Source organism: Leuresthes tenuis, unplaced genomic scaffold, assembly GCF_036924035.1.
Source record: "Leuresthes tenuis unplaced genomic scaffold, fLeuTen1.0.hap1 SCAF_22, whole genome shotgun sequence".
Lineage (NCBI taxonomy): Eukaryota > Metazoa > Chordata > Actinopteri > Atheriniformes > Atherinopsidae > Leuresthes > Leuresthes tenuis.
In genome coordinates this window covers 16,019,506-16,046,194 of record NW_027325376.1, presented here as the reverse complement: position 1 = coordinate 16,046,194, position 26,689 = coordinate 16,019,506, and the positions used below count along the sequence as shown (strand labels likewise).

Sequence of the window (26,689 nt, the reverse complement as noted above, 5' to 3'; positions counted from 1 at the left end):
AGTAGTAACAGATGAACTAAGCTTCTTTTGTTTAGTTCCTTGTTTTCTTCTAACTTTTTCTTTTCTTTTTATAATCAAGATGTTTTTTTTTTATATATAAATCTTTATAATTTATACCAATTTTGATTAAGAATACATTCTGGGGTCATTGCATTTTGCATCAGCAGCCAAGAACTTCTTCACTCTACCATCACTGGACCCAATGTTTTATTTATGGACAAAGGGCAGAACAGTTTCTAACAGATAGAATACGTTAACACAAAGATGAAACAATAGAGGTACACAAATGCATTTAAATCTGTTTCCACCCATATTTTTTTTTCATTGCTATGGGGTAATGTATCAAGTACTCATGAAAGACAAATAAGGAAACATTTTTAAATGACTCATTTATGACAAGTATACAATGACATACAGAAACAAGTCACACTGCCAGAAACCATTTCTGATTTATTTAAAGTAGCTTTTTTTTTTATTTCTGTGTAAAATAAGTATTGACAAAAGTCGTGATTTCCTACCATTTAATGACACGTTATTGCAATCGTTTCATTCAGTAATAATGAATACAGCTGCCACGCTATCTGACTTTTATTTTGGAAGGCTGGCTTTTTCATGAGTGACGTTACTTCCACACGCGCGAGCAATCCGGAAGCCGGTGCCATGTTGTGATATTTGAGGAAATATTTGAGCGAAGTTCACACTAGCAAAAGTGGGATTTAAAAACAAAACGTGAATCAGATTTCGGGGGTGAGCATGGAGGTAAGAGTAGTTGGTATTAGAAACTTTTGACACAATAAAATAATGATGTTGGTCAACTACAACACACGATCTTTGGTTGTCACAAACACAACAATGATGGCCTTGTTGGGAGCGGATGATCCGTTCTGACCTGATTAATTATTATCCCTTGATTTAATTGATCTATTGAACTTGATTTTATCCACTCTCCCATTTAGAGACAGACTGTAAACCCTGCACAGTAAAGATCCAAGTGTAAACAAGTTGTTCTAAGTGTGAGACGGTGTTTTGCGATGGTTTACCTTCACCACCATTCACCGAACCAAGCTGACGTTAAATGTCTGCCCACAAGTTAAGAGTTAAATCGTTAAATCGGCAACGGCACACAATTTCCACCTCAGCTTTAAGGATTGGTTTGGACGGAATTAAGGGACAGAACTTGGGAGGTGGGGGGGGGGATGTTCTACGTCAAAAGCTAAAATCAGTCGGTCTCCTAAACTCTGTTTGTTTAAGCATAATTAATGAGCCCTTTTGACTTTATGAAACTGTATGTTGTCGAATGTCGTACCCGGAAATTGTTAGTGCAAACAGTAAGAATATAGCTAAATTAATTCCGGCTTCGAGCGAATAGCTTAAGCACAGCGACGGGCAGCTTCCTGCCTTAGCTTTCAAAATAAAAGTAAGCGCTCGTCAAACTTTGTCAAAAGTTGTACTTCGGAGAGTTGGGGTGTTGTAAGAGGTATATATGTTTGAGCTTGAATGATTGAAAGCTTTTATTTAGTTTAATTGTACTTAGGAATTGTAACACAGATATAATCCAATTATGGTTCAATTTGAATAGTCATAAACAAACTGAAAATATTCAGATAAAATGATATGCCTTTTGTACCGAGCCATTAAAATTAAAAACCCTAATAGCGTGAGCAAGCCCGGATTAGTCATTTGCAGTTTAATTGCTACTCATGAAATGTAGTTTATATGACCTGAAATACAGTAAAAATCTAGTTACCCATTAACTGGTCAACATACTGTACACAAATTTGGACACAACTAACCATCTATTTTGAATAAGTAGGCAGGTCCAAACTTTAGACTGATACCATATGCTCTGTATAACTTGGGTAAGCTAATAGTGTTGGTTTTACCCATTGAGCTCTAGTTCAAAACTGGCTGAGCAACACAGGTAACTATTCAGAGGCCCTAGACTTTCCAAAGCCCCTGAAATGTCAGACAGTATACCAACTATAGTTGTCTGCCTCCTTCTCTTGCCATCCCCTCATCCCAACTGGTAGAAGCAGAGAGCCGAACACTCAGAATCTAAAGCTGTTTTTCCTGCTTGTTCGGCGTCTTACTTTTTTCTTCCTTTTGTCATCAAGTGATTGCTCCAAGGTAGTTGTTGGGTTTCTCGCATCATATTGCTGTTAAGAGCCTGCAACATGACCCTTAGTTATCATGATTTTTAATGCAGTTTGGTAAAGTATTAATGGAGGTGAATTGCAAAGTCCTAAATTACCCAGACAGCTCTGCAGCGTTAGCCACTCTTTGAGCGCCGTTGTGACGCTTCTGGATTCTTGCAAAATTTTGCAAACTCACGACCACAAGAGAACCCGTCTGTGTTTTAAGTGTACTAATCATCACCAGTGTCTGTCTGCTTTCACAGTCATCCATCTAATGGTAATCTCACATGAGTAAACCAAAGGCTGATTGGTTCAACATTGCTTGTGATAGCATAAACTCTGACCCTTCAGTTTGTAGTCTGAGGCTCTTATACACCCATCCAATGTGAAGAGCCAGGAGTGACATCATGCCGCTATCATTTAAACCAAAAAAAATTAAAAAATAGCGCTTGAACACACTGAAAAGAGGACTTCATACTGCTTGCCAGGACAATCTGCACCTGAGCAAGGGTATACAGCTCGCCATTGCTGATAGGGGCAGTAGTATATACGTTATGCAATAATGTGAAAAGTGTCGCTTGTTTTTCAGTAATGAAGACAAAATGAGAAGAGATTATGTGTAACATTATAAGGTGGTCATTAGCCTCCACTTGTCACTGCTGCCTCCTCTTGTGCACTCTGCGATCTGAGTGAGCTCTAGTGACAGCTGCAAGGGCGATTCTAAAAGTTGAATGGGCTGAAAAGAAGATGCCAGTGAAGGTGACAGGGCGCAAACACCAAAAATACAAGGGAGACAGTCGTTCACTGACGCTCCGCACACAATCAATAGCGGAATGTCGGCTTTTATCGATGATCCTTCAGTCTTTGCGATCAATACCAAAACGTATGGATTGTTAATGTTTTTTTGGAAGAGAAGAAAACCAGTACAATTGTTGCGAGTGGGGATCGCTTTTGTTCAGATTGAAGATATAGCGTTGGTCTTCGTTGGTTGTGGATGGGCTCTTTGAGCACGCGCTTTACCTCTTATGTGTGTGTCAGAGTTGAAGGCCAAAGGGGAACCCCTGCAATTAGGTTTTCCTGCTCGTGATGATGCACTCCGTTTTATCTTCAGCAATTATTACAATTCATTTTTCGTTTTTTTTTCCCCCATCTTGCCTTGTGTAAGAAAAGAAAAAAAAATATGGCGATGTTGTTTTATTTTGAAACCTCCATCGCTCCACATCCGGCATTTGCTCCGTTGAACATGACAGCTCCCATGTAGCCCATCCATGATCCGTGTATCGGGATCCATTGAGCGTCCTGATCCGGGCCAAGACCGATCAGAAACGGGAATTCGCTCCGTTTTCCTCCACCGTCAGACACCTTGAACCGATTACGGTCGTTTTCCACGTTCCGACGGTCATTAGCAGCCCTCCCGTTAAACGTCCACGGATGAGTTCGCTCGATGCGGCCACTGACTGAATGCTACGTTCGAGGACCGGCAGACAATCGGGCGCCAGGCTGGTGTTGTAGTGAGCACCGCAGCTTTGCGTCAAAGCCAGCTAAAGCTAAACCGTTGTAGGACAAGTCAGCAAGAAAGACGGTTAATAGCCACGTTGCCCCACCAGCTCGCCAGACGGCGGGCAGGATATTTTTGGCACGGGAGCCGGTCAACACATGTCTACTTCTTCCATTATTTGTGCCGAGACTGCTGTCGTTGACAGCTTTTGCTTAAGAAATACCACTAACCTTGTCACGGTGTTTAAGGGTTGGTTCTAAAAGCTATGCGAAACGGGTTCAACGTCACCTTAGGAATTCCAGGCAACACCAGAGGGAGGGAATTTCGGCTAATTGCATGACTTAAAACAGAGCTTGACAGCACACACATGAGGCCCAGTTGAAAAGATGGACCTGAATTTTTATTCGGATTTGACGGACGGTACCGGACAGCACGGCGGGGATCCAGAGTTTCTGGATCCGCAGACCTTCAATGGATTTGACTCTGACAACAAGGTGACTATCAGGTGGTGACGAGGCGCGGCGGACATTCTCTTAAGTGCTTAAGTTCAACGTCAGTGCACTTGTCGCTCGTGTTTTTATTTTATGCTACTTATGAAATACATATTTTTCTAAACAAAGCACCTTTACCGCCGAACGTCCAAGAAATCCATGAACATCTGTGTCTCATTAATCATCACTTAAGCCCCCCCTCCCATCTCCTCTATTCCAACGTCCTACTCCAGTTGCTTAAAAATGCAATGAACGTTTATTGAACAATGTCTTGCATAGTCTCTACAGGAAGAGCATTTTGAATTCAATGAAACAGGCAATGTGTTCTGGCTCTTCTGCTCTCCTCGCCTCTCATTCACTTCGCATGGGTCGACGTGCACTGCCGAACTGAATTGTGGGTCCACCGCTTCCCTTTGCAAGTGTCGCCGGAATGAGAGAGTTGAGATGAGTTCAGGTTCAGGAGAGCCTGAGTACAAAACGCAAATATTACTGAGGAACTCGCTACTTCCCTCTAACTTGTACACCTGTGTGTTTCAGTTCCCCGGAGGCAGTGACAACTACCTGACAATTCCTGGGTCCGGCCATCCCTTCCTCTCTTCTTCCGAGGTAGGGCCAACCTTGTGTGATGGCATTAGGTTTTGTTTGTCACTACAGAGCCCCCTTTGTTTCTTGATATTATGTTGATAAGCCTTAAAACCAAACAAATGCAGGTCCGTGAAGTGGTGTCTTAGTAGGGAAACTTTGGGTTCTTTTCGAGGTTTTGGTTGTTACAGGAGTGTTTGGCCTACTACCAGGGTATATATCGCCATGGTGACCTGGGCTGGAGACCTAACCCGCTTTGGAGACGGTAATGTTCGAAATGAGAGATCATACATAAAAGCGGCGCCCGATGACTGATCCGTTCTCTTGATGAATGGATACAGCCTGTCTTCACTTGGTTTTACTGCATTCAAGACATCCAGGTGATGAAGTTAAAAGGTGGTTAGAATTAGCCTCGTTGGAAATCTTTTTGGCCCTGTAAAATGTCCTACTTTTTCTACGATAGCCAGAAATGTCTGGAATATTAATTGTACAGTCACCTACACGGAGGCCCGCTTACCTGTTTGAACAGTTGTTTTTTTTTTTTAAGTGTGATCGTTACTTGGTGTGTAGAACATTTAAAAGCAGCCAGGATCTCATCTCATCTCGCTGCCGGATCTACCGTGGGGATTGCGGAATTCACGCTGGCACAGTCGGTCATTTCTTTCGTTTTTTTCTGTGCAGTTTTCTGCGTTGCTTTCAGTGTGCGTTCTACTCTCACTTTCCTTGTTTTTGTTTAGACAGTCTGGGTTTTTTTTTCTTTGTGATAAATATGCAGCTCCGGGTCTGTGTTTGTAAGTGATGAGCTGGTGCCAGCACCGCCCCCTTCATAGAGCCAGAAACCTGGGTTGGCTTCGCTGCATTGGGTGGTCTTGATTGTGAGGGTTTGTACAGCTGTCTAACCAAATGCTAGCCTCTTATTGCTGGATGATTTAAAGATTAGACCTCGCTGGACTGGTGACAGCTTAGCATGCTGAAGTGTGGCATGTAACAATAATCCCAGACGTTCATTCAGTGTCCTTACAGAGCAAATATGCTGACTGAAGGGTTTTTTCTTTTACTGTCTTACTTTTTCCTCCTGCAGTTTTGCACTGGTGCCGTTTTTACACCAGCAGTGTGGTTAAGCATAGCTACACCAGTTAACACGAGCCGACTGAAGCCTACCTCATCGCTTGTATCGATCAATGCCCTGAAGTCCGTTTCAGAGGCTCCACGTGAGACGTTACGGTTGGCAAACTTTTGTCTCTGTGAGGAATAAGTGAGCCGTGCCCACGCATTACATCGAGTAGACCAAGCGACCAGTTATTCAAAGTTACCGTTTCTCCCCCTGAGAAGCTCATGCTTACTTATGCTGTCTGAATATCAGACCTTCCACACTCCTTTCCACTGAATGCGTTTCAGTGTCGTGAGAGCATATAAAAACAACTGTAAAATCAAACTATTGACCTTTCTACCCTCGCTGGATCTGATTATTAAATATGAGCTATTTATGAAGGCATTTCACACACTTCCCACTCCACTTCAGACACCTGTTATAGAGTGAGTCATCAAACACCGTGTCAGACTACGCGGTGAAAAAGCTGCAACTCTGAGTCATCCGAAGTATTAGACAAAATTATGGTCGGGGGGGGGGCTTTTATTAGTAGCCTTAGAAGTGTGTGGGCGGCAAAAAAATGGAGGTTGTCATCGAGGATCGAATCCGCCATCTCATGGTTGAGAAACGAGGGCTCTTTTTCGACTCATCTCTGACCTCGTCACGGCAACGAGCAAACGCTTCCCTACAGTTATGTAACGATCCAAAAAATATCTTTATTTACGCCGTGTCGTTTCTGCATCTGCGGGGTCACGCAGTGGGTCCGCCCGACACGGTCCGGTGTTGCTACACAGACGCTCTGTGATAGAGGAAGTTTGAACAATTGACTGATCCCTAGGAGACCCTTCGTAAAGGTCCCCGCTGTCGCTCTTGCGCAAACATCTGTGAATAATTGATCTTTTTTTGGTCTTTTGAGTTGTTTTTAGATGGGGGGGAAAATGTGCTCCTCTGGTGTAGCGTCAGACCGCCTGTCGGTAAAGCTTCTGATTCTAAAATGTAGGAGTGGGTCTGACTGGCAGGACACCGGTTACTCATAAGTGCTACACACAACCTAAAGATCCCTTTTAGAAAATCTGTTGACCAACTTTTGTCCAAAAGGATAAAACGTGCATGTAGAAAAGCACCTGATTTCTCACAATAATCATTTGACGTGGTTCAGCTCTTTAAACGTTTTTTTTTTCCCTAACTTTTTGTCTCCCCCTGCTCCCCTGCTGTCTTTCGGCTCCACCTGCTCTCCAGACGTTCCACACTCCCAGCCTCGGCGATGAGGAGTTTGAGATCCCTCCCATCTCTTTGGACCCAGACTCGGCGCTCACCGTCTCCGATGTGGTGTCTCATTTCGGGGAGCTGTCGGACGCCGGCCCCTCGGACAGCGTGGTGGTTCCGGGGAACGCCGTGGTCGAAGGGGACGACCCATCCTTTGCTTCCACTTATGTCAGTGCCCCCTCGCAGGGGCTGGAGCACCTGAGTCTGGGAGTCATGAACCAGTCAGGAGGAAGCGCTCTGTTGGGCTCTTCTCTGGGAATGGTGAGGAATACAAGATGTTTTAACGATCTCAACAATTCTCACCGCTTTATTTCACTCCTGCCGTCTTTCCGTCCCTAGGATCTCGGTCATCCCATCGGCTCCCAGTTCAGCAGCTCGTCCCCGGTTACCATTGACGTCCCTCTGGGTGACATGGGCCAAGGTTTACTGGGGTCCAACCAGCTGACTACTATCGACCAGTCAGAGCTCAACGCTCAACTGGGGCTTGGCCTGGGAGGTGGAAACATATTGCAGCGACCCCAGTCACCCGAAAACCCTTTGTCGGCCACGGCGTCACCCACCAGCTCGCTCCAGGATGATGACATGGATGACTTCAGAAGGGTGAGCCTCCAAAGTCTTTCATAGAATGTTTTCATAAACAGTTTAACTGTTCCGTACTCTAACCTGAAGTATCGTCTCCCCCTTCCAATCAGAGCGTCCTAGTTGAATCTCCCGTCTCTTTGGCCGTCTCCCCTGGAGTCATCTCTCTTGATCCATCGCTGTCCGAGTCGCCTCTTTCTGCCCCGACCTCCAGCGTCTCGTCGGCAGCGGGACGGAAAGGAGGGGCAGGAGGAGGGAAGAAGGGGAAGAAGAAGAAAGACCCCAATGAGCCTCAGAAACCCGTGTCAGCCTACGCTTTGTTCTTCAGGGACACACAAGCAGCTATAAAGGGACAAAACCCCAACGCTACGTTTGGAGAAGTGTCTAAGATAGTGGCCTCCATGTGGGACAGTCTGGGGGAGGAACAGAAACAAGTAAGAGGGGTTCCAGCTGGCCTGGGAGATGTAGATTTTCACATCTCGCTAAGACTAACACTTTTAGAGATGGTGCCTGTGTGGAAAAAAGGATTCGACACACTTTTTATGTCAGTCAATGATTTTCCCCTTTTTTTTCTTTTTTTTCCAGGTTTACAAACGGAAAAATGAAGCAGCAAAGAAGGAATATTTGAAAGCTCTGGCAGAGTACAGGGGGAGCCGGTTTTCACAGGTGAGTGGTGCTCGACAGTAGCTGTTTTGTAATTATACGTCTGCCTTCGGATGGTAATATCGCAAAACTCTCCGTTGTGATTTTACCGCGTCGTTTTATGTGCGCGTGCTTTGTTTGTCAGTTTGCTTTGTTTTCCTGCAGTTTTCCTTAATACCACAAGGTAAACCCTGCTTTCTTTGCACTGCATTGAACTGGATTTGAGTGTCGCAGACACGCATACATATATACTGTTATACAGCAGTATGAACCACATAATGAGGACCGTTAACAGGAAATCAACTTTTCTTTGAAGTGTCAACTTGCACAGCACATTATTTCATTATTCTGAATCTCTGAAGGACCTTCACACCTGGAACAATAACAGTGGCTGCGTATGGATAGTTGTAGATATTGTACTAAATGGATAACTGTGACAGCAGTGATGGAGGTAAAACAAACAACTGACGGCCAATGAAAACATGTTGGGGATCACGTCCTCTCCTCTGTGAGGCTGAAAGATGTAGAGTTCCCCGTCTGTACTGAAACACTGATCTCTTATAACAGTTTCTGATTGGTGTTTTTCATGCTAACTAATTAATGCCCATAATGAACATTAGTGTTGGTGTCAGTCACTGTGGACACTCCTCCAGCCTCCCTTTTACTATATACCACCTTCCCGGTGGGCCAGTAGGACTTTTATCCATTTTCTACTCCGCAACTGAGTCCAAGGAAACTCCTCCAAAGCAGGATGTTGCTATTATTTATTTGTTCACACTAAAGCATCTCACTTACTGCCAAGAAACTTTAAAAGTTCTGCGTCTGGCTGCGAAAGAAGCGACAGAAGTCTCCAGCATTATTTATTGATGTGTTTTTGTAAGCGGGGTTGTGCAAAGTACTTCTGGACAATATTGTATATGTGGCAAAAAAATATTGAATGATCGTTTTAGTCTCACTAAAACTAGACTTTCAAAATCGATGTGAAGATTTTAATCCAACTCAGTTAACAAATGTTGCTAAGAGATAATCAATCAAACTCCCGTCGTACATGTATTCTTCTGTTGAACACTGGAGCAAGGGTGAGAACGACACCTTTTTAAAGCTGTTCTTCTTCATTGCGTCCTCTTCTGCGCCCCTCAGGCCGCCATTGAAGTCATGGACACCGAACCATCGCCCCCACCTCCGGCTCCCGCCCCCGTTCCTATAGTCACAACCGCACCTGCCGCCACAGCGGCCAGTCGCCCCACCAGGTCCCAGCAATACAACCCCGAGGAGAACACCATCACCAACATCTGTACCTCCAACATCATCCTGGACCTGCCTCAGGTCACCACGCGCTCCCGCACCGGCGCCATCAAACCCCAGCCTCCGCCCGCTAGCTCTACTCCGAACCTTCCGACCGTCACCAAGATCATCATCAAGCAGACGCCGCTGCCTTCTGGCGGGGTATCTGTCACCGCCACTACTGCGTCGTCGCCACGCCAGCCGCCGCCTCTGCAGCAGATGCAGAGCACCCCGCCTCCGCCTCGGCTGCAGCAGATGGTGCACGCCCAGGCTCCTCCGCCTCTGCAGGCCAAACCGCGGGGTGCTGCCACGGCTCCTCCTCCACTGCAGATCAAGATCGTCCCTTCATTGCGGCAGTCGGACTCAACCGTGCCCATCGTTGTGACGTCATCGGGGGAAACGCCCACATCCGGGGCGACCTCAGCAAGTCTGACGGTGGAGGTGGGGCACACGGATGGCGTGGTGTCGGCTGGAGAGGAAGTGGCAGAAGCAGAGGAGGGGGTGAGTTGAGCTTGTTTTTTGGACGTTTTCTTGCCTGGTCGCGACGTAATTTGACGATAAATTTAGCGCAAATGCCTGAATTTGTCTGTTTGCCTCCTCACTCAGATGGAGGTGGAGCTGAACGTGGCCCCTGGTCCAAGTGTGACACCCACATCCAGCCCAATTATTTGCGTGCGGGCGGGCTGCACAAACCCCGCCGTGGAGAGCAAAGACTGGGACAAGGAGTACTGTAGCAACGAGTGTGTCGCCACACACTGCAGGTGTGAACGCGCAAAGACTTTTCACTTTGTTTGTTTTTGTTTTCTTCTTTCTAATGTTTTCCCCTTTCTCCTCCACAGAGATGTTTTCATGGCCTGGTGTGCCATCCGAGGGCAGAGCTCCACCACGGTCACATAGGGAATAGACACACCTGATAGGGCGGGGGAGCGATACAAAGAGACAAAAGGACAACGCACGAAATGCAAACAAACACGAATAACTTAAATTATAGACTCAGGTTTGGGCACATTACGTTTTTTGTTTTTTTTCCTTTCTTTTAATCATGCTCACGTCATCTCGGGGACACGAACAAAGACGGCAGAGTCGCAGGAAGGTATTTGAAAGCCGCCGCAGCGCAGTTTCCTGCAGCAGTCTCATGTCTGCGGGTGCTGTCGAGAAAAGATGGCGCACACACGGAGAGAAAGGTGCTGCTCCAAATGTTTCCTTTTGATCATGTTGTGAATTTAATCTATGGACGATATGTATAAAAAAAGAAAAAAAAGGAACATTTTTTTTATGGACTTTTGCTGGGTTTTTTTTTTTTTTTTTGAGTAGCAAAAGAAAAGCAGGAAGAATCCTGCTGATTAATTCATTTTATTCCAATGATTTCAGAACAACTACTTCATATGTGTGTGCTCTTCCCTTTATTGAGGTCTGAGGTCAAAGTGGACAAAGTATGAGTTGTGTTTGTCTGGGCTTCAGTACTGCATTGCTGCGTTTGTGCCGACTGGTCAGCGGTAGCTTCGGAGCGTTCAGACCAACGGCTGCGCAGAGCACAAACAGTCTTTAAAGTTACATTGAAGGCACATAAGAGGGTTAAATAATAAGAGAAGTGGTAGTGAATCTACCACCAAATAAATCCAGTTTATCAACCTAAAAAGCCACAAATGAGTGTTGCGATGGGGAGGCCTCCTTAGGTCAGAGGTCGTTACTTTCAAACGTTTAACACAGGTGCTAATATTCTTTGTCCTCAGTTGTTCCTGCGACATTAAAGCTTTTTAAGTCTGTGGTGTATATTTTGCTTCATGAGAAAGATTTGGCATCAACTACTCTGTTTGAGGAAGAGAAAACTTATTAAGAAGTAACCTCACCAGCTCTGATGACACTACTTACTGCAAAGGGATATAGGGTACGCTGCAAGAGGAATATCTTCTTACTTAACTTTGTTTCAACCTACCAGCAAATGTTGAGTATGGAATAATCATGGAAGAGATGTTTCCAAAAAGCTGTTCCCCGTCAGATGGAATGATGCAATTTTTGATTTGGGTCATTGTGGGTATCCTGGAAATGTTTTTAATTATGGAATAAAAGTATTTTATGTTGTAATATACATTTAGTGATACGCATTATGGAAAAGTAAACCCTTTTCTGTTTGAAGGTGTTACATATCGGGGCAGGATTTAAGGGGCTCAAGTGAAATGCCAAACACTTCACTGTGTTACATTGAAACCAAGCCACAGTGCAAGGAGGTGAGACGTCGGCAACGATCTTTGAAAAGCAATTGTTGCCGCTCATCGGTCTGGGAAAGCTCATAAGGTCGGATCCAAACAATTTTGAGTCCATCATTCTACAGCCAGAAGGATTATGCACAAGTGGAAAACACTCAAGACCGCTGCCAACCTTCTCTTGAATGGATGTTGATGCAGGTTCACCCCGAGGTCAGACTGTAATGGGAAAGAAGGAAAAAAAAGCTAAATCTCAGACTCCACAGGTCTCAGTTAGCATGTTGAACGTTCAAGTTCATGACAGAAATATTAGAAAAAGATCAAACAAGTGGGACTTGTTTTTAAGGGTTGCCAGTAGAAAGCCTCGCTTAAAAAAAAGAAGATGGCTGAATGGTCGTAAGTTTGCAAGGTTACAGTTAAACACACCTCAAGACTTCTGGAACAATGTCCTTTGGACAGACGAGGCCAAAGTGGAGAGATTTGGTCAAAACGGACATAAGAAATGCTGCATATCAGCACAAACGCCTCATACCAACTGTCAAGCACGGTGGTGGAGGACTGATGATTTGGGCTTGTTTCGCAGCCACAGGACCTGAACAGCTTGTAGTCACTGAGTCAATCATGAACTGACAAGAAAATGACCCAAAACACAGCAGCTAATCTCCAACAGAGAGGCTGAAAAAGAAAAGAACCAAGATGTTGCAGTGGTATAGTCAAATCAAAGGATCCCAACCTGCCTTTAAGGCCTGTGGTGCGACCTTAAGAGACCTGCGAACAAACAAATATCCAAAAATCTCAATGAACTGAAGCAACGCTGTAAGTACAATGTTAGAGACTGATAATGTCACAGAGAAAATGATTGCTTAATATCATTGCTGCCGAAGGAGGTTCACACCTGGCTTCTACATTTTTCTTTAGTTTTTGATAAATAATGACGTGTTGCTGTTCATTTTAGGTTGTATTAAACTAAATTTAAAACCTAGTAAGGACCAGGTGATTTTTATGTGCTGATTTGTTCAACTTTTAATTAGATAGAGGCTTTACTTTCTTTCTCACATGACTGTATGTTCAAATATAAACCCTATTTCTTAGGGATACATCTGCTATTCCCCCAAATATCTAAAATAAAATAAATAAAAAATAAATAAAAAATCTAAATAAAAATCTCAGTCGGTACACATCATATACTATATAGTTTAAATATATAACCGGGAAATTGGTAAACAAAGGACAGGTACAAAAACAAACTGATTTTCACAGATGATTTATCTGTAAATTTACATATGGAATTTGTTTGTTCAGGATACTACATTTTAACAATCGGATAAGAACAATTTTTCACTATCGTTTCTGTTTATTAAACTAAAATAAAGAAAAACAGAAATTTCAGATATTTTTTGCAGACGTGTTACTATAGGAGCAGTTTCTATCGCGAGACTGACGTGGGAAGAAACGTTTGATGACGGTGGCGGGAAAACCCACCGTGGCGGGAAAATGCAGCGTGGTCAACACAAGGCAGGTGGCGCTGTTGCACAAACGCAACAAATTACCTCCAAATGCGCCACAAAACATAGGATTACAAAATGACAAAAAGAAAAATAATTTCTCCCGGCTTTTAACAGTTTCACTTCTTCTTTTGTGAAACAATTAAGGCAGTATTACGCAAGGAAGTGGGGTCAGAGGGTATTAGGTTTTTTAAGTGATGTTTATTATCAAATATGATATGTAAAGATTCGGCGGGGGAGGGAGGGGGAGAAAGGAGCACAGGAGGAGGGGGTGCTTAATTGTAACAGATTGGTGTATGTGTGCCTGTGTGTGGCGACGACACAGAGAGACACTATTTTACGTTTTAATAATTTTCATCACGTCCATGTTTCGTGCACATTAGCGTATGGTCTGGTTTTACATGATTTCACAATTGAAACATCCTCGGTAGTGAAATAATAAGGCAGGCAGCAGCAGCATCTCGTAGTGGTGTTTGGATCCCAGCAGGCGTGGAAGGAAAGTGCGTTGTTGTTAGTTGACACACATCACCATCATTATCCGGCCTGCTGAGAGGCGAAGCCGGGAGCTGGAGTTTGAAACAGAGGTCTCACCATGGCGGTAAACCTGGACAAGGAAGCGTACTACCGCCGCATCAAGAGATTGTACAGCAACTGGAAGGTACATTTTCCCAATACGAGGCGTGTGTCGGATTCATTGAGTCTGGTGGAGGTTATTTTGACGCAGAAAAAGTGTGCTGCTTGAACTGCTAAGTTAGCCGCGTTTTTCCTCAGAGAGAGTTGAGTGTTGTCGGTGTGAGCGATGATGTCTCCCGGCGCTCATTTACTGTGGACAACCAGAGCGAACAGACGGCGCCCTGCACATTTGCAATCCTTAATTTTCACAGAAAACCCATCTTTAACTTTTTATTTTTATTTCCCCATAAGTATCTTCATCAAACAGGCTAGCTACCTCATGTTAGCCCTGCAGTCATTCCATTCACCACGTTAGCTAGCCTGCTAGCATGTTAACTTTACCTCCGAGCTAACTTACTAGCCAATCGCCAAAAGCTGTAATTATTATGTGCGTGTTTATTTGATAAACTGTTTTTAAAATGTCTCGAGAAGGCCGTTATTCACGTAGGCTAGCGTGACATTTAGCTAACTGCAAAGGTGGTCACACATTGGCAATTTGCAGCTCAAGTGCTCGCTCCATGATAATGTTAGCTGGTTAGTTAGCATCAGAATAACGCCAGCATCCATGTAACATGTGCAGCATGTCTACAGTTCTTAGGAATACATTTTCGAAACGTTACAGGGCTTTATGTGACCGTTTGTCAACTTTTTTTGGTGGGTGAGGTTGTTTTCAGAAGTTGTAGCATGTTGCTTGCTTTAGTTTTCATCTTCGGATCAACCCCCGTAAATAACATGGAATTGGTCTCGCTTAGCTTTACGCTAGGTGTACGTGTATCTCGTGTTGCATTTTTAGCTGGGAGCCTTTAAATGACCTTTTAATGACACTGGTACGCCTTGATATGGCACCAGGTGATGTAGCATCAGGTGCAGATGCTGCTAATAAATCCCCTCTGTGCTGCACATGGATTGGAAGCATTGCTAACACAACGAGCTTCTCGGCGGCAACTTACAAGAGTGGCATGAAATGTGTTTCCTGCGCAGAGAGTGGCCTCGGCCGTCTAAAGTTGTACTTTGGTGTGTCATACATCGCATCACAGTGCTTGTCTATGTGTGATTTCCAGAAAGGAGAAGACGAGTTTGGTAAAGTCGATGCCATTGTGGTGTCCGTGGGAGTGGATGAGGAAATCGTTTATGCCAAGTCCACAGCAATTCAGGTAAGTGTTTGCATGATAACCTCCCAGATGATGCCAAGTGCAGGCCTCTGCCTTCTGGATGATATGATCTGATTTGCAACAATTTACTGCTGTTAGAAAATGTTCTACACACAATGTTTTGGGGGAATTAACTATTAATAGCATTATCATTAAGGTATAGTTGGATTGAACAATTTCCACAAGCTGTAGTGGGACTCGCTTGTTCTGTGTCTGTTGGTTATAATGTGCAGCTTTATGTGGATGGTTAACCAAATGCATGCCTTTGATCTGTCCCCTCAGACATGGCTGTTTGGCTACGAGTTGACGGACACCATCATGGTCTTTTGCGACACCAAAATCCTCTTTCTCGCCAGCAAGAAGAAGGTGGACTTCCTCAAACAGGTGGCCGTGACCAAAGGCAATGAGAATGCAAACGGTGTACCGCCCATCACCCTGCTCACCAGAGAAAAGGTACCAGAGGCAGTTGAGTTATGGCCAGACACGTGCACAGTTATCCTCAGTTGAGTGAAAGCTATAAGGGTGAGATTTCTTAGTTACAAATGGGTTCAAAATAGGGATTTGATTTGTTGTCAGGAGTTTGAGAAAGCAGGCTAAAAGCTTCCTTGTTGTAAAATGTAACAAGTTACAGCTCATAAAGTTCCTCAACCTGATGGCTGACTAAAAATTCATGCTTCTATGTGGCGTTTTTGCCAGAGAAGTTTCAATGAAACTTCTTTGATGCATTTGTTTTTCTTGTTTCATCTGCTCTCTGCTTTGAAGGAGACTTGGTTTGCTTCTCTCTGTAGAACATCAGCATTGTTACAGACATTAGGACAGAATTATTATTTTTTTCCCCACCTGATTTAAACTTCAGTTTAAAAACTTTTCTCCTAACAAACTTTGTTAGAAACATTTTAAAACCTGATTCGCTGTCAAGTTATGAATGCAGTCTGTGGTTGGTAGATGGACTCTGAACAAAGCATCATGGACGGCTAACAAAAACAACAGATTACCATGTGGAAGAACTCAATCAGAGCTAAAGAGACCTTCCACAGAGTTGATACAGAGTTTAGTCTCCTAGCTGATAACGTCGAGCCCTGATTAGTGCGTCATAATTTGTCTCTTGGTGTGTGTTTATAACTTATGTTGTCTGTTGTGCGTTTTTTTTTTTTGTTTGTTTTTAGAATGAAAGCAATAAGGCCAACTTTGATAAGATGATCGAGGCGATCAGGGGCAGCAAAGAGGGCAAGACGGTAGGCGTGTTCAGCAAGGATAAGTTCCCCGGAGAGTACATGAAGAGCTGGAACGACACAATCACAGCAGAGGGACTGGAGAAGGTGAGACGGTCCGGCATGACCACTCAAACTGGATTTAAGACTCCTCTGTTTGTGTTTTGAGTTGTGATGAGCACTTCTCTGGTGTCGTGCAGGTGGACATCAGCGCTGTGGTCGCCTACACGATGGCAGTGAAGGAGGACGGCGAGCTCAGCCTGATGAAGAAGGCGGCGGCCATCACCAGCGAGGTTTACTCCAAGTTCTTCAAGGAGCGGGTCATGGAGATCGTCGACGCAGACGAGGTGAGAAGGACCGCTGGTTTGTAAATGAAATTAGGTCCACGTTGAGTCGTGAACTTTAGAACACGCCCAGTAAAACGTAACATGCCGGCCGTCGCCCTCCCCAACAGAAAGTGCGGCACAGCAAGCTGGCAGAGTCGGTGGAGAAGGCTATCGAGGAGAAGAAGTACCTGGGCGGCGCGGATCCGTCCACAGTGGAGATGTGTTATCCCCCCATCATCCAGAGCGGCGGCAACTACAGCCTAAAGTTCAGCGTCGTCAGGTAGCTCCCCTCTTCTCCGCAGAAACGCACTGGCATGTGTTGAATAGAGAAAAAAAAGTGGAGCTGCTCTTTGATATTCATCAGCGTTGAGCTGCGATGTTACTACAGCAGTCCCTGAGGGACAAATGAAACACAGAGCAGGCCTGGTGAATGTTTTAATGTTACTCTGCTTCATTTTGTCCAGTCGTGGAAGGGGAGAGGGAGATGAAGGATATTATACCCAACACTAAAAAGGCAGGGGAATGGGAGTTAATTAACTGCTGGTTGTAGCGGCATATTTAGCACACGGAGGTCAAAGAGGTTCTAGCAGTAATCAACTGAATTTGCTCCAAACCGAAGTCCCAGTTAGAGACGTCACGTTTGTGTTCCGGCTCAGTCAGAAAGGACCAAGTGCTTTAATCCCGAATTACATTGTTCTTGCTCTGTTCCAGCGACAAGAACCACATGCACTTCGGTGCCATCACGTGCGCCATGGGGATCCGCTACAAGTCGTACTGCTCCAACCTGGTGCGCACCCTCATGGTGGACCCCTCTCAGGAGATGCAGGACAACTACAACTTCCTGCTGCTGGTGGAGGAGGAGCTGCTCAAGGAGCTCAAGCACGGTGAGTTCAAGGGCCCGCTGGGAGTGTGCGGAGCTTTGAGCGCGCAGAGGAGTGCTTTGTATTTTTGTTCGTGTCTGTTCTGGTTTTGTTGTTTTGAGCAGCAGAGATTATTTGTACTGCAGCTGCTGTGAACTCTCCTGAGCGTTGTGGATTCTAGGAAATGTTTCTTGCTCTCTTTGAGCAAAACTCGCGTCTCGGCTCACGTTTCCTCTCTCTCCTTCACAGGTGTAAAAATCTGCGACGCCTACAACAAAGTTCTAGAGTACGTGAAGAAAGAGAAGTCGGACCTGGTGGCAAAGCTGACGAAAAACCTGGGGTAAATAGACAAACACGTGGCATGTTTTCAGCGGCGTACCCGCACATTCCAACCCCCTGCTCTTCGTTTTGTTTCCAGCTTTGCGATGGGAATCGAGTTCAGGGAAGGCTCCTTGGTTTTGAACGCTAAAAACCAGTACAAACTGAAAAAGGGTGAGGTCGCCTTCCTTTCTGCTTCACGTTGATGCTTTAAAGTAGCGTCCGATCAAATAATGGTGATTGTTTCGTTGCTCTTAACAAGGCCTTGTGTCTCACCAGGTATGGTGTTAAGTATCAGCCTGGGTCTTTCTGACCTGTTGAATAAAGATGGCAAGAAAGAGGAGCAGAAGTACGCCTTGTTTATCGGTGACACAGTTCAGATCAATGAGGTGAGCTGCTTTTTCTTACCGACGAGTGTCGGTCCCGCTCTCAGAAACAGTGGTTTCTGTTTCTTAACACCCCCAAATGTTTTCTGTGACAGGAAGAGGTCGCCACGATACTGACGCCAGCTAAGAAAAAGATCAAAAACGTGGGGATCTTCTTGAAGGTGGGTGTCAGGTGCTCGCCGCCGCCGCCACTTTACGTCAGTCACGACCCAGCCTGGAGCCACCAGCTGAAGCTGAACAGTTGCCGTGTTTCTCTGTATTTTCTCGTTTTGTCAGAACGACGACGAGGAGGATGAGGAGGAGGACGGCGACGATGCCGAGGAGCTGCTGGGGAAGGGAGCCCGGAGCGCCGCCCTGCTGGCGGACAGAACCAGAGTACGTGTCGATGTCTGTGCCGGTACACATTGCGACCGGTGATTAGTGTTTTCTCTGCTTTTGGTGGAGTGTCGATGACTAAGAGTGTGAATGTCTTTGTACTCTTATTAGCTACTCGGGAGGGTAAGTATTTGTTGTTGTTTTTTTTCCCCTTAATTCTCATCGGCTGAATTTAATCAGTTGCAAAACTACTGATGGGAAAAGTTGTCATTTTAATTTGTGATTCTTTATTTTCATAATTACTTCTGTGTTTCTTATTTATTTTCTCCATCTAAAGCCGTAACACGTCTGCTTTCTGCATGTATGTTTTTCTTTGTTTAGTTTTTTTTTGGGGGGGGGGGGATCTGGACTTTCTTTTCGCCACTTGGTCACATTTGTTTGAAATCCAATTTTAGAACGAGATGACGGCAGAGGAGAAGAGGCGGGCTCACCAGAAGGAGTTGGCCAACAGTCTGAACGAAGAAGCCCGGCGCCGACTGACAGAGCAGAAAGGAGAGCAGCAGATCCAGAAGTGAGTGTTGAAGGTTTATAAGCAGTCGGGTTTCTCATAATTTTCCCCTTAAGTTCTGTGTAATTGATTTTTCTGCTGTCGTAGAACGACTTAATTGCTCACTTCAGGTGTAGCATGTAATGAAGTCTCTGCTCATTACTCACGGTCTTTTTTTTTTTTGTCACCTCTCAGGGCCAGAAAATCTAACGTGTCCTATAAGAACGTGTCTCAGATGCCCAGAGAAAAGGACATCAGGGACATGAAGATCTTCATCGACAAGAAGTACGAAACTGTCGTCATGCCTGTTTTCGGCATCGCCACGCCGTTCCACATCGCCACCATTAAGGTACGCTGAAGATTTAAGCCGCCACCGGCCTGATTGAGGTCTGCAGGTGGAGAGGCTAGATCAGTGGTTCCCGGGCCTTTTCTGTTTTCTTTTTTTTTTCCCTAGAAGCTTGTATGCCAGTGATCTACAAAGACAGAAACCTGTTACGTCCGTCCCGATCCGAGCTCTTAGCTGAGCCTTTACAGATCTGTCAGCCACACTTTGTCTTAAAACAAGTGCAACTTCTGCTGGCTTTTGTTTTTATCTTGAAGGATGCAGACGCTGAATAAGAGAATAATCTGGAACTGTGTGTTTGGGTTCAACATTTTCTGCTGTTTGACAGTCCAAAACACTTTTTGCACGATTATTTTTACAGTGAATTTATTTATTTTGGCTCCGTACCTGCTTGTTGGGCTCATTTAAATTAATATCCTGCACTTCTGCAGAGCAAACCGACCAGCGTACCTCAGTGTGTAATGAACTTCATCCTCACGCTGACTTTTCTTTAATCAATACCACTTCAGAACTGCACTGTTTAGCCTTTCTGTAATTTTTTGTGGGCTGTTAATGGCGTCTTTTTCTTTTCTTTTTTTTTTTTACCTCTACCACTTGACGACCAATTCATGTGCATCTCTGTGCGTGTACAGGGCTCACACATTTGTCTTTGAGGCAGTAGTGTTACATCTCCATACTGTAGGGGGAGCCAAAGAGCAGAAAAATGGGCCAAATTCACTTAAATCCAGTGAATGTGTTATTAGACTGGTCGTGTGCAAATCTAATTTAGACTAAATCGATACAGTTTTTAAATCGACAAATGTTTTTCTTTGCACTCCAGAACATCAGTATGTCTGTAGAAGGAGACTACACCTACCTGAGGATCAACTTCTACGTCCCCGGAAGCTCTCTGGGACGGCAGGAAGGAAATATCTTCCCCAACCCCGATGCTACTTTTGTCAAAGAAATGTGAGTATTTCCCCTGCTCCTCTTACATTTATTTTCAAACCCTCCCTTTCATGGGTACCGTTTTCTGCGTCCGCTCTCAGCACGTACCGGGCGTCAAACCTGAAGGCCCCCGGCGACACGTCCGTGCCCTCCACCAACCTGCAGAACGCCTTCCGCATCATCAAGGAGGTCCAGAAGCGCTACAAAACGCGAGAGGCTGAAGAGAAGGAGAAGGAGGGCATCGTCAAGCAAGACTCGCTGGTCATCAATCTAAACCGCAGCAACCCCAAACTCAAAGACCTCTACATCAGACCCAACATCGCACAGAAGAGGATGCAGGGCTCGCTGGAGGCGCATACTAATGGTGGGTAAAGGGAAATGGTTTCGGATCAAAATAAATGGAAGTGAAGGGCCAGATTTGAAATGGTTTCTCTCGTCCCTGCACAGGTTTCCGCTTCACGTCAGTCCGCGGCGATAAAGTGGACATTCTTTACAACAATATCAAACACGCCATCTTCCAGCCGTGTGACGGCGAGATGATCATTGTACTCCACTTCCATCTGAAGGTATGTTCCTTCGCTGGTCTATGACACTTCTTCATGTTTCGCTTCCACGGATCCAGACTTTCTTGGGACCTTTTAAAGTGGTTTTGAGCAGTGGGTCTCACTTCTGGTTTTCACTTAGACTCTGGCCGCCTTTTCACCCGTTTTTGGTGCAGGCCTTAACCTGGTTAGTTTGTTCCCTTACGCATGAACTCAAGGTGTGAACCAATATGGTATCTCCACATAACGGCAAACTTAGAAGAGATCCACTTTTAAAGGATATTTTAGGCTCAAAGACGCATCATTTGTTGCATTTTCTTTAGGGGAGATAAGTCTGACAGACAGATCAGTATTTCTGCACCAACAAGACTGTATTTAGGGATTATATTAAAAAATGATGGACTTTTGCATGGTATTGTAAAAGTACTCGGTTTTGCACACTTTTGCAACCAGAAAAGCTTTTTATTGTCCACATTTAACAAGGAGCTTAATGGAGCTGGTCAGTTTAGTCCTTTATTTTCCTGTTCTTCGTGTCAGCAGACTGCAGCTGTGCAGAAAAGACTGACGTAAAGACCCTTTACGTAAGGCCTACGTCTGAAAGTGGCCTTCTCTGGCAGTCTTTTTTAAAAAAAAACACAAAAAAACCCCACTTCTTTCCCTCCAGAACGCCATAATGTTTGGCAAGAGGCGCCACACGGACGTGCAGTTCTACACGGAGGTGGGGGAGATCACCACAGACTTGGGCAAACACCAACACATGCACGACCGCGACGACCTGTACGCCGAGCAGATGGAGCGGGAGATGAGGCACAAGCTCAAGTCTGCATTCAAGAACTTCATCGAGAAGGTGGAGACGCTGACTAAAGAGGAGCTGGAGTTCGAGGTTCCCTTCAGAGACCTGGGGTGAGTCGGCGAGGATGTTCATGTTCTGAGGAGTAAGCGGTGTTGGAGAGCAGCTGTTAAAGCAGATGGTGCCTGACTGTTTGGCCTTCATTCCAGGTTCCAGGGTGCCCCCTACAGGAGTACATGCCTCCTACAACCCACGTCCAGTTCTCTTGTCAATGTTACTGAATGGGTGAGTAAACACACACAGATGCTTGGTAAACCGATGATGCAGGTTCCAGGAAAGTTGGATCAAGAAAGATGGACACGTGATTTGGTTTTATATTCTCCAGCCGCCGTTCGTGGTGACTCTGGACGAGGTGGAGTTGGTCCACTTTGAGCGCGTGCAGTTCCACCTGAAGAACTTCGACGTGGTCATCGTCTACAAGGACTACAACAAAAAGGTCACCATGATCAACGCCGTGCCCGTCAACTCGCTGGACCCCATCAAGGAGTGGCTCAAGTAAGGTCCCGTCCAAACGCGACAGACAGCGGACCCAAGGGAAGAAAAGCAGGCAGAAGTGAATGCAGAGTTCTCTGTTTTCTGTGTCTCTCAGCTCCTGTGACATCAAGTACACGGAAGGAGTCCAGTCTCTGAATTGGACCAAGATCATGAAGACCATCGTTGACGATCCAGAAGGCTTCTTCGAGCAGGGAGGCTGGTCTTTCCTGGACCCAGACAGTGAGGTGTGTGCTTTATCTCTTATTTTAAACCTGTGCGATTTATTTATTCATTTATTTATTTGTATCTCTCTTGACGTGACTCATTTTGTGTCGCAGGGAAGCGGTGCAGAGGAAGACTCCGAGTCAGAAATGGAGGATGAAACCTTTAACCCATCTGCAGATGAAGAAGAGGAGGAAGAGGAAGACAGCGACGAGGATTACAGCTCAGAAACAGAGGACTCTGGTATGATTCGTGTATTTTTTTTTTAGTAAACTTGCATGTGATATGTGATGATATGATTTTAAATGCTCGGACTCTTTGGAGTGTAATTCGACAGCATCAACTCTTTCGGTGGCGTAATGAGCTGATTTCTTCCTGCCTGTAGATTACAGTGCGTCTCTGGGCAGCGAGGAGGAGAGCGGTAAAGACTGGGACGAGCTGGAGGAGGAAGCCAGGAAAGGTTAGTATCTGCGGCAGGGAAATACACGCGTAGAAATCTATCCAAGGTGTTTGTGTGTTTGGTTCTTCTTCTCCGACTCTGACTCGTGTGGAAAATGTTTCGGTGTCATTTCAACTAAATTTCCTGCGTATTAACGTCGGCGCAGGTGGGAATAGTTTGCATTCTAAGGCAGTGCCACTAACCCACTGCAGGCAGATCGGATTTGTTTTGTGTACACTGTTATTTGCAAGTAGCCATACGGCTTCTCGGCATAGGTTGCTGTGGTAACGACAGAGTAGCAGCCAGTCGTTTGGACGCCTTAATCAGCAGGCAGTCGATCTGTGGACCCGTTTTAACGGTATTCTGCAGGAGCGTTTGATATTCTCGCTCTTATCCTTTCTCCTCTTTCTGTGTCCATCCTCCAGCTGACAGAGAGAGCCACTACGAGGATGAGGACACCTCAAACAGGAAGAGGAAGGTCCCGCCACCGGCCCCACCCAGCAAGAAGAAGCGACGGGCCTAAACTGCATCCACACACACACACACACTCATACTGCCAAACCTAGTTTACCCTCGAGCTTTCCTTCTACCCCAACTGGCTCTTTTGACGCTCACACTTCACAGACGCACATGCTCAGACAAACGATGTGTATATAGACGTAGAAGCCCCCCTCGTTTTTGTGTTGGTCAGTGAAGTGTCTTGTTGTGAAGGTGAAAGAACCAGCAGGACAGTCGCACTTCATGCAGCAGTTTCTCTTCTTCATTCCTTAGTTTTTTTTCTTTTCCCGTCCCTCTGCCCATCGGGGTTTCTTGTTTTGTCCGTGCGAGTGTGTGTGTGCATGTGTGTCTAAATGGGTTTTTATTGCAAGCATTGTTTTTTTCCTGTTTAAAAAAAAAGAGAGAAAAGAAAAAGGAAAAAAAAATGATTTGTTTCTTAATTGATGGATAATAAAAGATGACTTGACATATCCTCTGCCAAGTGTTTTATATAAAAATTAAAAAAACGAAACGGAAAAAACTTATGATTCCTCCACCCGCTCTTCTACTTTTCACTTCCATCCCATGTATTTCTCAGTGATTGTTAAGGTGGAGCATTTGCCTTTTTTGGGGGGGGAGCAGATGCTGATTTCATGACTTTTTTTTTTTTTTTTTTTTTTTTTTTTTTTTTTTTAAATGGGGTTTGTAAACTTCTGCATACAAACACACACTCACACATCGTCTCCCCTCACACGTGTCCTCTGTTTCCTCTTTTGTTCTACTGGAGTAGATATGATGTACTGTTAATTCTGAAAATCCTGTTTTTGTTTTTGTAATAAAACTAAAAGGAACTGTAGCTTGCTCTCGTTCTTTCGGGGAGGAGTTGATGCGACGGTCACAGGAACACCCGAGCCCCACTCATGGGTTTTAAGCTGTATCGGTATGTGGTTAGGGGCATGTCGTACTTTCGAGAATACTCGGTTTGTCAGAGATTGCTCTTGCCGCCCAGGGTACTTCTGATTGGTCGAGTATTGCCATCAACTTACAGCCAGCACACACAGCCCTGCGTGGGACGGTTCTTTATCCGCCAGTGGAATCGATGAAAACGACCCCCTAACTTTCCGCTGTTTGTCTTTCAGAGCTATGCGTTTATACTACAAAGTCCTGCTTTAGCCTCCCTTGCAACTTCATTTAATTCCAACACTTTAGTTAAAGCTATCTAAGTAAAGAAGTCATTGGACCTGCAGTTTTTTGTTTTATTTTTGCTCTCTATACTGTGAAATTTGCATCCGATTCTACGAGATCTGTGGGTTCCCAGTCCTAATGCAGCCTCTTGCAGTTGGTCTCTGCTAATGACAGTTTCGCAACATTGACCACCACCAGCTCCGATTGAATCCTGAAACTTTTCAGCTGATATCCTTACAAAGATGCAAAGGTGACGACAATGAAGGAGAAATGGCTGTGAAGATGCACAAAGTTAAGTCACACAAAAGACTGAACATGGGGGCATCGGATGACCACAAAGACAAAACAACTACGCAGTGGTGTAAAATTGGAGGGTAAGCAGTCGCAATGACAAATATCTTACAATGAGATCTTTAAGATATGATGGAGCTCGGTCATTAACAGCTTTATATGTGAGGAGAAGAATCCTAAAGAGGAGCTAAAACTGGAGAAATATGATCTCTCCTGTTAGTTCTCATCAGAACTCCGGCTGCAGCATTTTGGATCAGCTGGAGGCTTTTCAGAGAACATGTGGGACAGCCCAATAATAAAGAATTACAGTAGTCCAATCTTGAAGTAACAAATGCATGAAGCAGTTTTTCTGCAATAGTTTTTAGCAATATTACCAAGGTGTTGAATCTAGAGAACAATTTTAAATTCTTCTTCATATACATATAAAGCCCTTAATGAGTACATCGTATTTTAAACATAGTTTGATATTTTGAATAATGCTGGAAAATCACCAGAGGTGATAAAAGGCATTTGTTTGTCCTTTATGCCTGAGCAGTCTTATTTAAATGGAAACATTTACATCTGTTCTGTAGCAAATGTGCTTTAATTAGTTTAAATTCAAGTTTAATGCGGCTGAATTTGAATAAGTCAACCTGTTGCTGCAGGACTGGATTACAGGTCTTTGTCAAATGTCAATGATGTCAAAGGTATGTGCCCGTCTTGGCGTTGGCTGTAAGTCTGACCCTCTTAAACACACTTTTTGGTGGCGAAAGAAAAGTGCGTTTGTGTGTGTTGCAGAAATGTGTGACATCAGTCAAAAACAGCTGCTCTGCATCGAAAGAGAATGTGAGAAAGGACAGATGGTGGAGCCGTGACCAAATCTAAAGGTTGATGCTTTTTATTTATTCATTTTTCTCTGTAACACTGAACTTTGTTGACATGCATCGTTACAGAACTGGTGGTTTTATGTATTTCTCAACAGCTAAGCAGCTTTTTATCTCTGGCAGTGGATCGAGCTGAAGGTTTTTTTCTTTGAATATTTGAAAAATGGCCCCGATGCGATTAGTTCAGCGTCATGCAAGATTAAGAAGCTCATGTAGTGACCCCTGAAGACGGCCATGTATAAATTGACTGAAAGAAGAATTTGGTAATACTTCAAGTCTTCAAAGTGGAAAAATAATCAGTTTGTAATATTCTGCATGTTTTCCTGGCCCAGATCCGGGCCACACATGGGCCAGCACAGGGCCGAACAGTGTGTCCGCAGCAGGCCCAGTGCTGGCCCATGTGTGGACCAGTGCTGGCCCATGTGTGGCCCAGTGCTGGCCCAGTGCTGGCCCAGTGCTGGCCCAGTGCTGGCCCATGTGTGGCCCAGTGCTGGCCCAGTGCTGGCCCATGTGTGGCCCAGTGCTGGCCCAGTGCTGGCCCAGTGCTGGCCCATGTGTGGACCAGCTCCAGCAAACCGGATACGGGCCAGTAAAGGGCCGTAATTCTTTGCTTTATGTGGGCCAGATGTAAGTGCATCATCTGGGCCAGAAGTGGGCCAGACCATTTTTTGCTATGTGAAGTGTGTGTGTATGAAACCAAAAATATTCAGTTTGTCTCATAGTGTTAGAATTCCTCCATATCTTTGTTTTGTATTTAAGGCTACATACACATCACAGTGAACCACCAAAGCTGAGAAAAAAGAGGTTACTTTACCTGAGCGCCTGTCAGACCCAAAAATGAATCAAAGCGAGCCTTGACTGTAACCAGTCTTCTAAAAGTCTCCTTTGAATTTAGTAGTAAAACAATAATGCAAAGTTTGTTCCCCATTTGTTTTCTCGGGCGCACATGTAAATTGCTTTGTTGGAGACGGCATCCATTCTCAGTGAGGAAAGAAAATATAAGCACTCTGGTGT

The 26,689-nt window shown here is 44.8% G+C and overlaps 2 protein-coding genes across 4 annotated transcripts; both read left to right on the top strand.

The window, feature by feature from the left end:
• The first annotated feature begins 629 nt into the window (after nt 1-629).
• Nucleotides 630-11,656, top strand: tox4b (TOX high mobility group box family member 4 b). Of its 2 annotated transcripts, none has more exons than XM_072375990.1 (9): nt 630-759; nt 4,662-4,730; nt 7,036-7,323; nt 7,402-7,662; nt 7,755-8,075; nt 8,227-8,307; nt 9,424-10,068; nt 10,174-10,328; nt 10,407-11,656. In XM_072375990.1, exons 1-9 carry the CDS (start codon nt 754-756, stop codon nt 10,462-10,464), a joined length of 1,884 nt encoding a protein of 627 aa, XP_072232091.1. In that variant the 5' UTR covers nt 630-753; the 3' UTR covers nt 10,465-11,656. The 2 variants fall into 2 exon arrangements, with proteins under 2 accessions (XP_072232091.1, XP_072232090.1); XM_072375989.1 differs by lacking the exon at nt 630-759 and adding an exon at nt 3,312-4,127.
• Nucleotides 11,657-13,543: 1,887 nt separating this feature from the next.
• Nucleotides 13,544-24,192, top strand: supt16h (SPT16 homolog, facilitates chromatin remodeling subunit). 2 transcript variants are annotated; one of them, XM_072375901.1, is made up of 24 exons: nt 13,544-13,934; nt 15,010-15,102; nt 15,382-15,552; nt 16,266-16,418; nt 16,511-16,657; nt 16,765-16,916; nt 17,348-17,520; nt 17,746-17,836; nt 17,915-17,988; nt 18,094-18,203; nt 18,296-18,361; nt 18,477-18,587; nt 18,971-19,086; nt 19,258-19,411; nt 20,226-20,353; nt 20,434-20,696; nt 20,780-20,898; nt 21,539-21,777; nt 21,874-21,949; nt 22,050-22,219; nt 22,314-22,443; nt 22,537-22,663; nt 22,806-22,880; nt 23,285-24,192. In XM_072375901.1, the coding sequence occupies exons 1-24, from the start codon at nt 13,869-13,871 to the stop codon at nt 23,380-23,382; spliced, it is 3,102 nt and encodes a 1,033-aa protein (XP_072232002.1). In that variant the 5' UTR covers nt 13,544-13,868; the 3' UTR covers nt 23,383-24,192. The 2 variants fall into 2 exon arrangements, with proteins under 2 accessions (XP_072232002.1, XP_072232003.1); XM_072375902.1 differs by having other exon boundaries at nt 13,545-13,934; nt 18,477-18,575.
• Nucleotides 24,193-26,689: the final 2,497 nt, after the last annotated feature.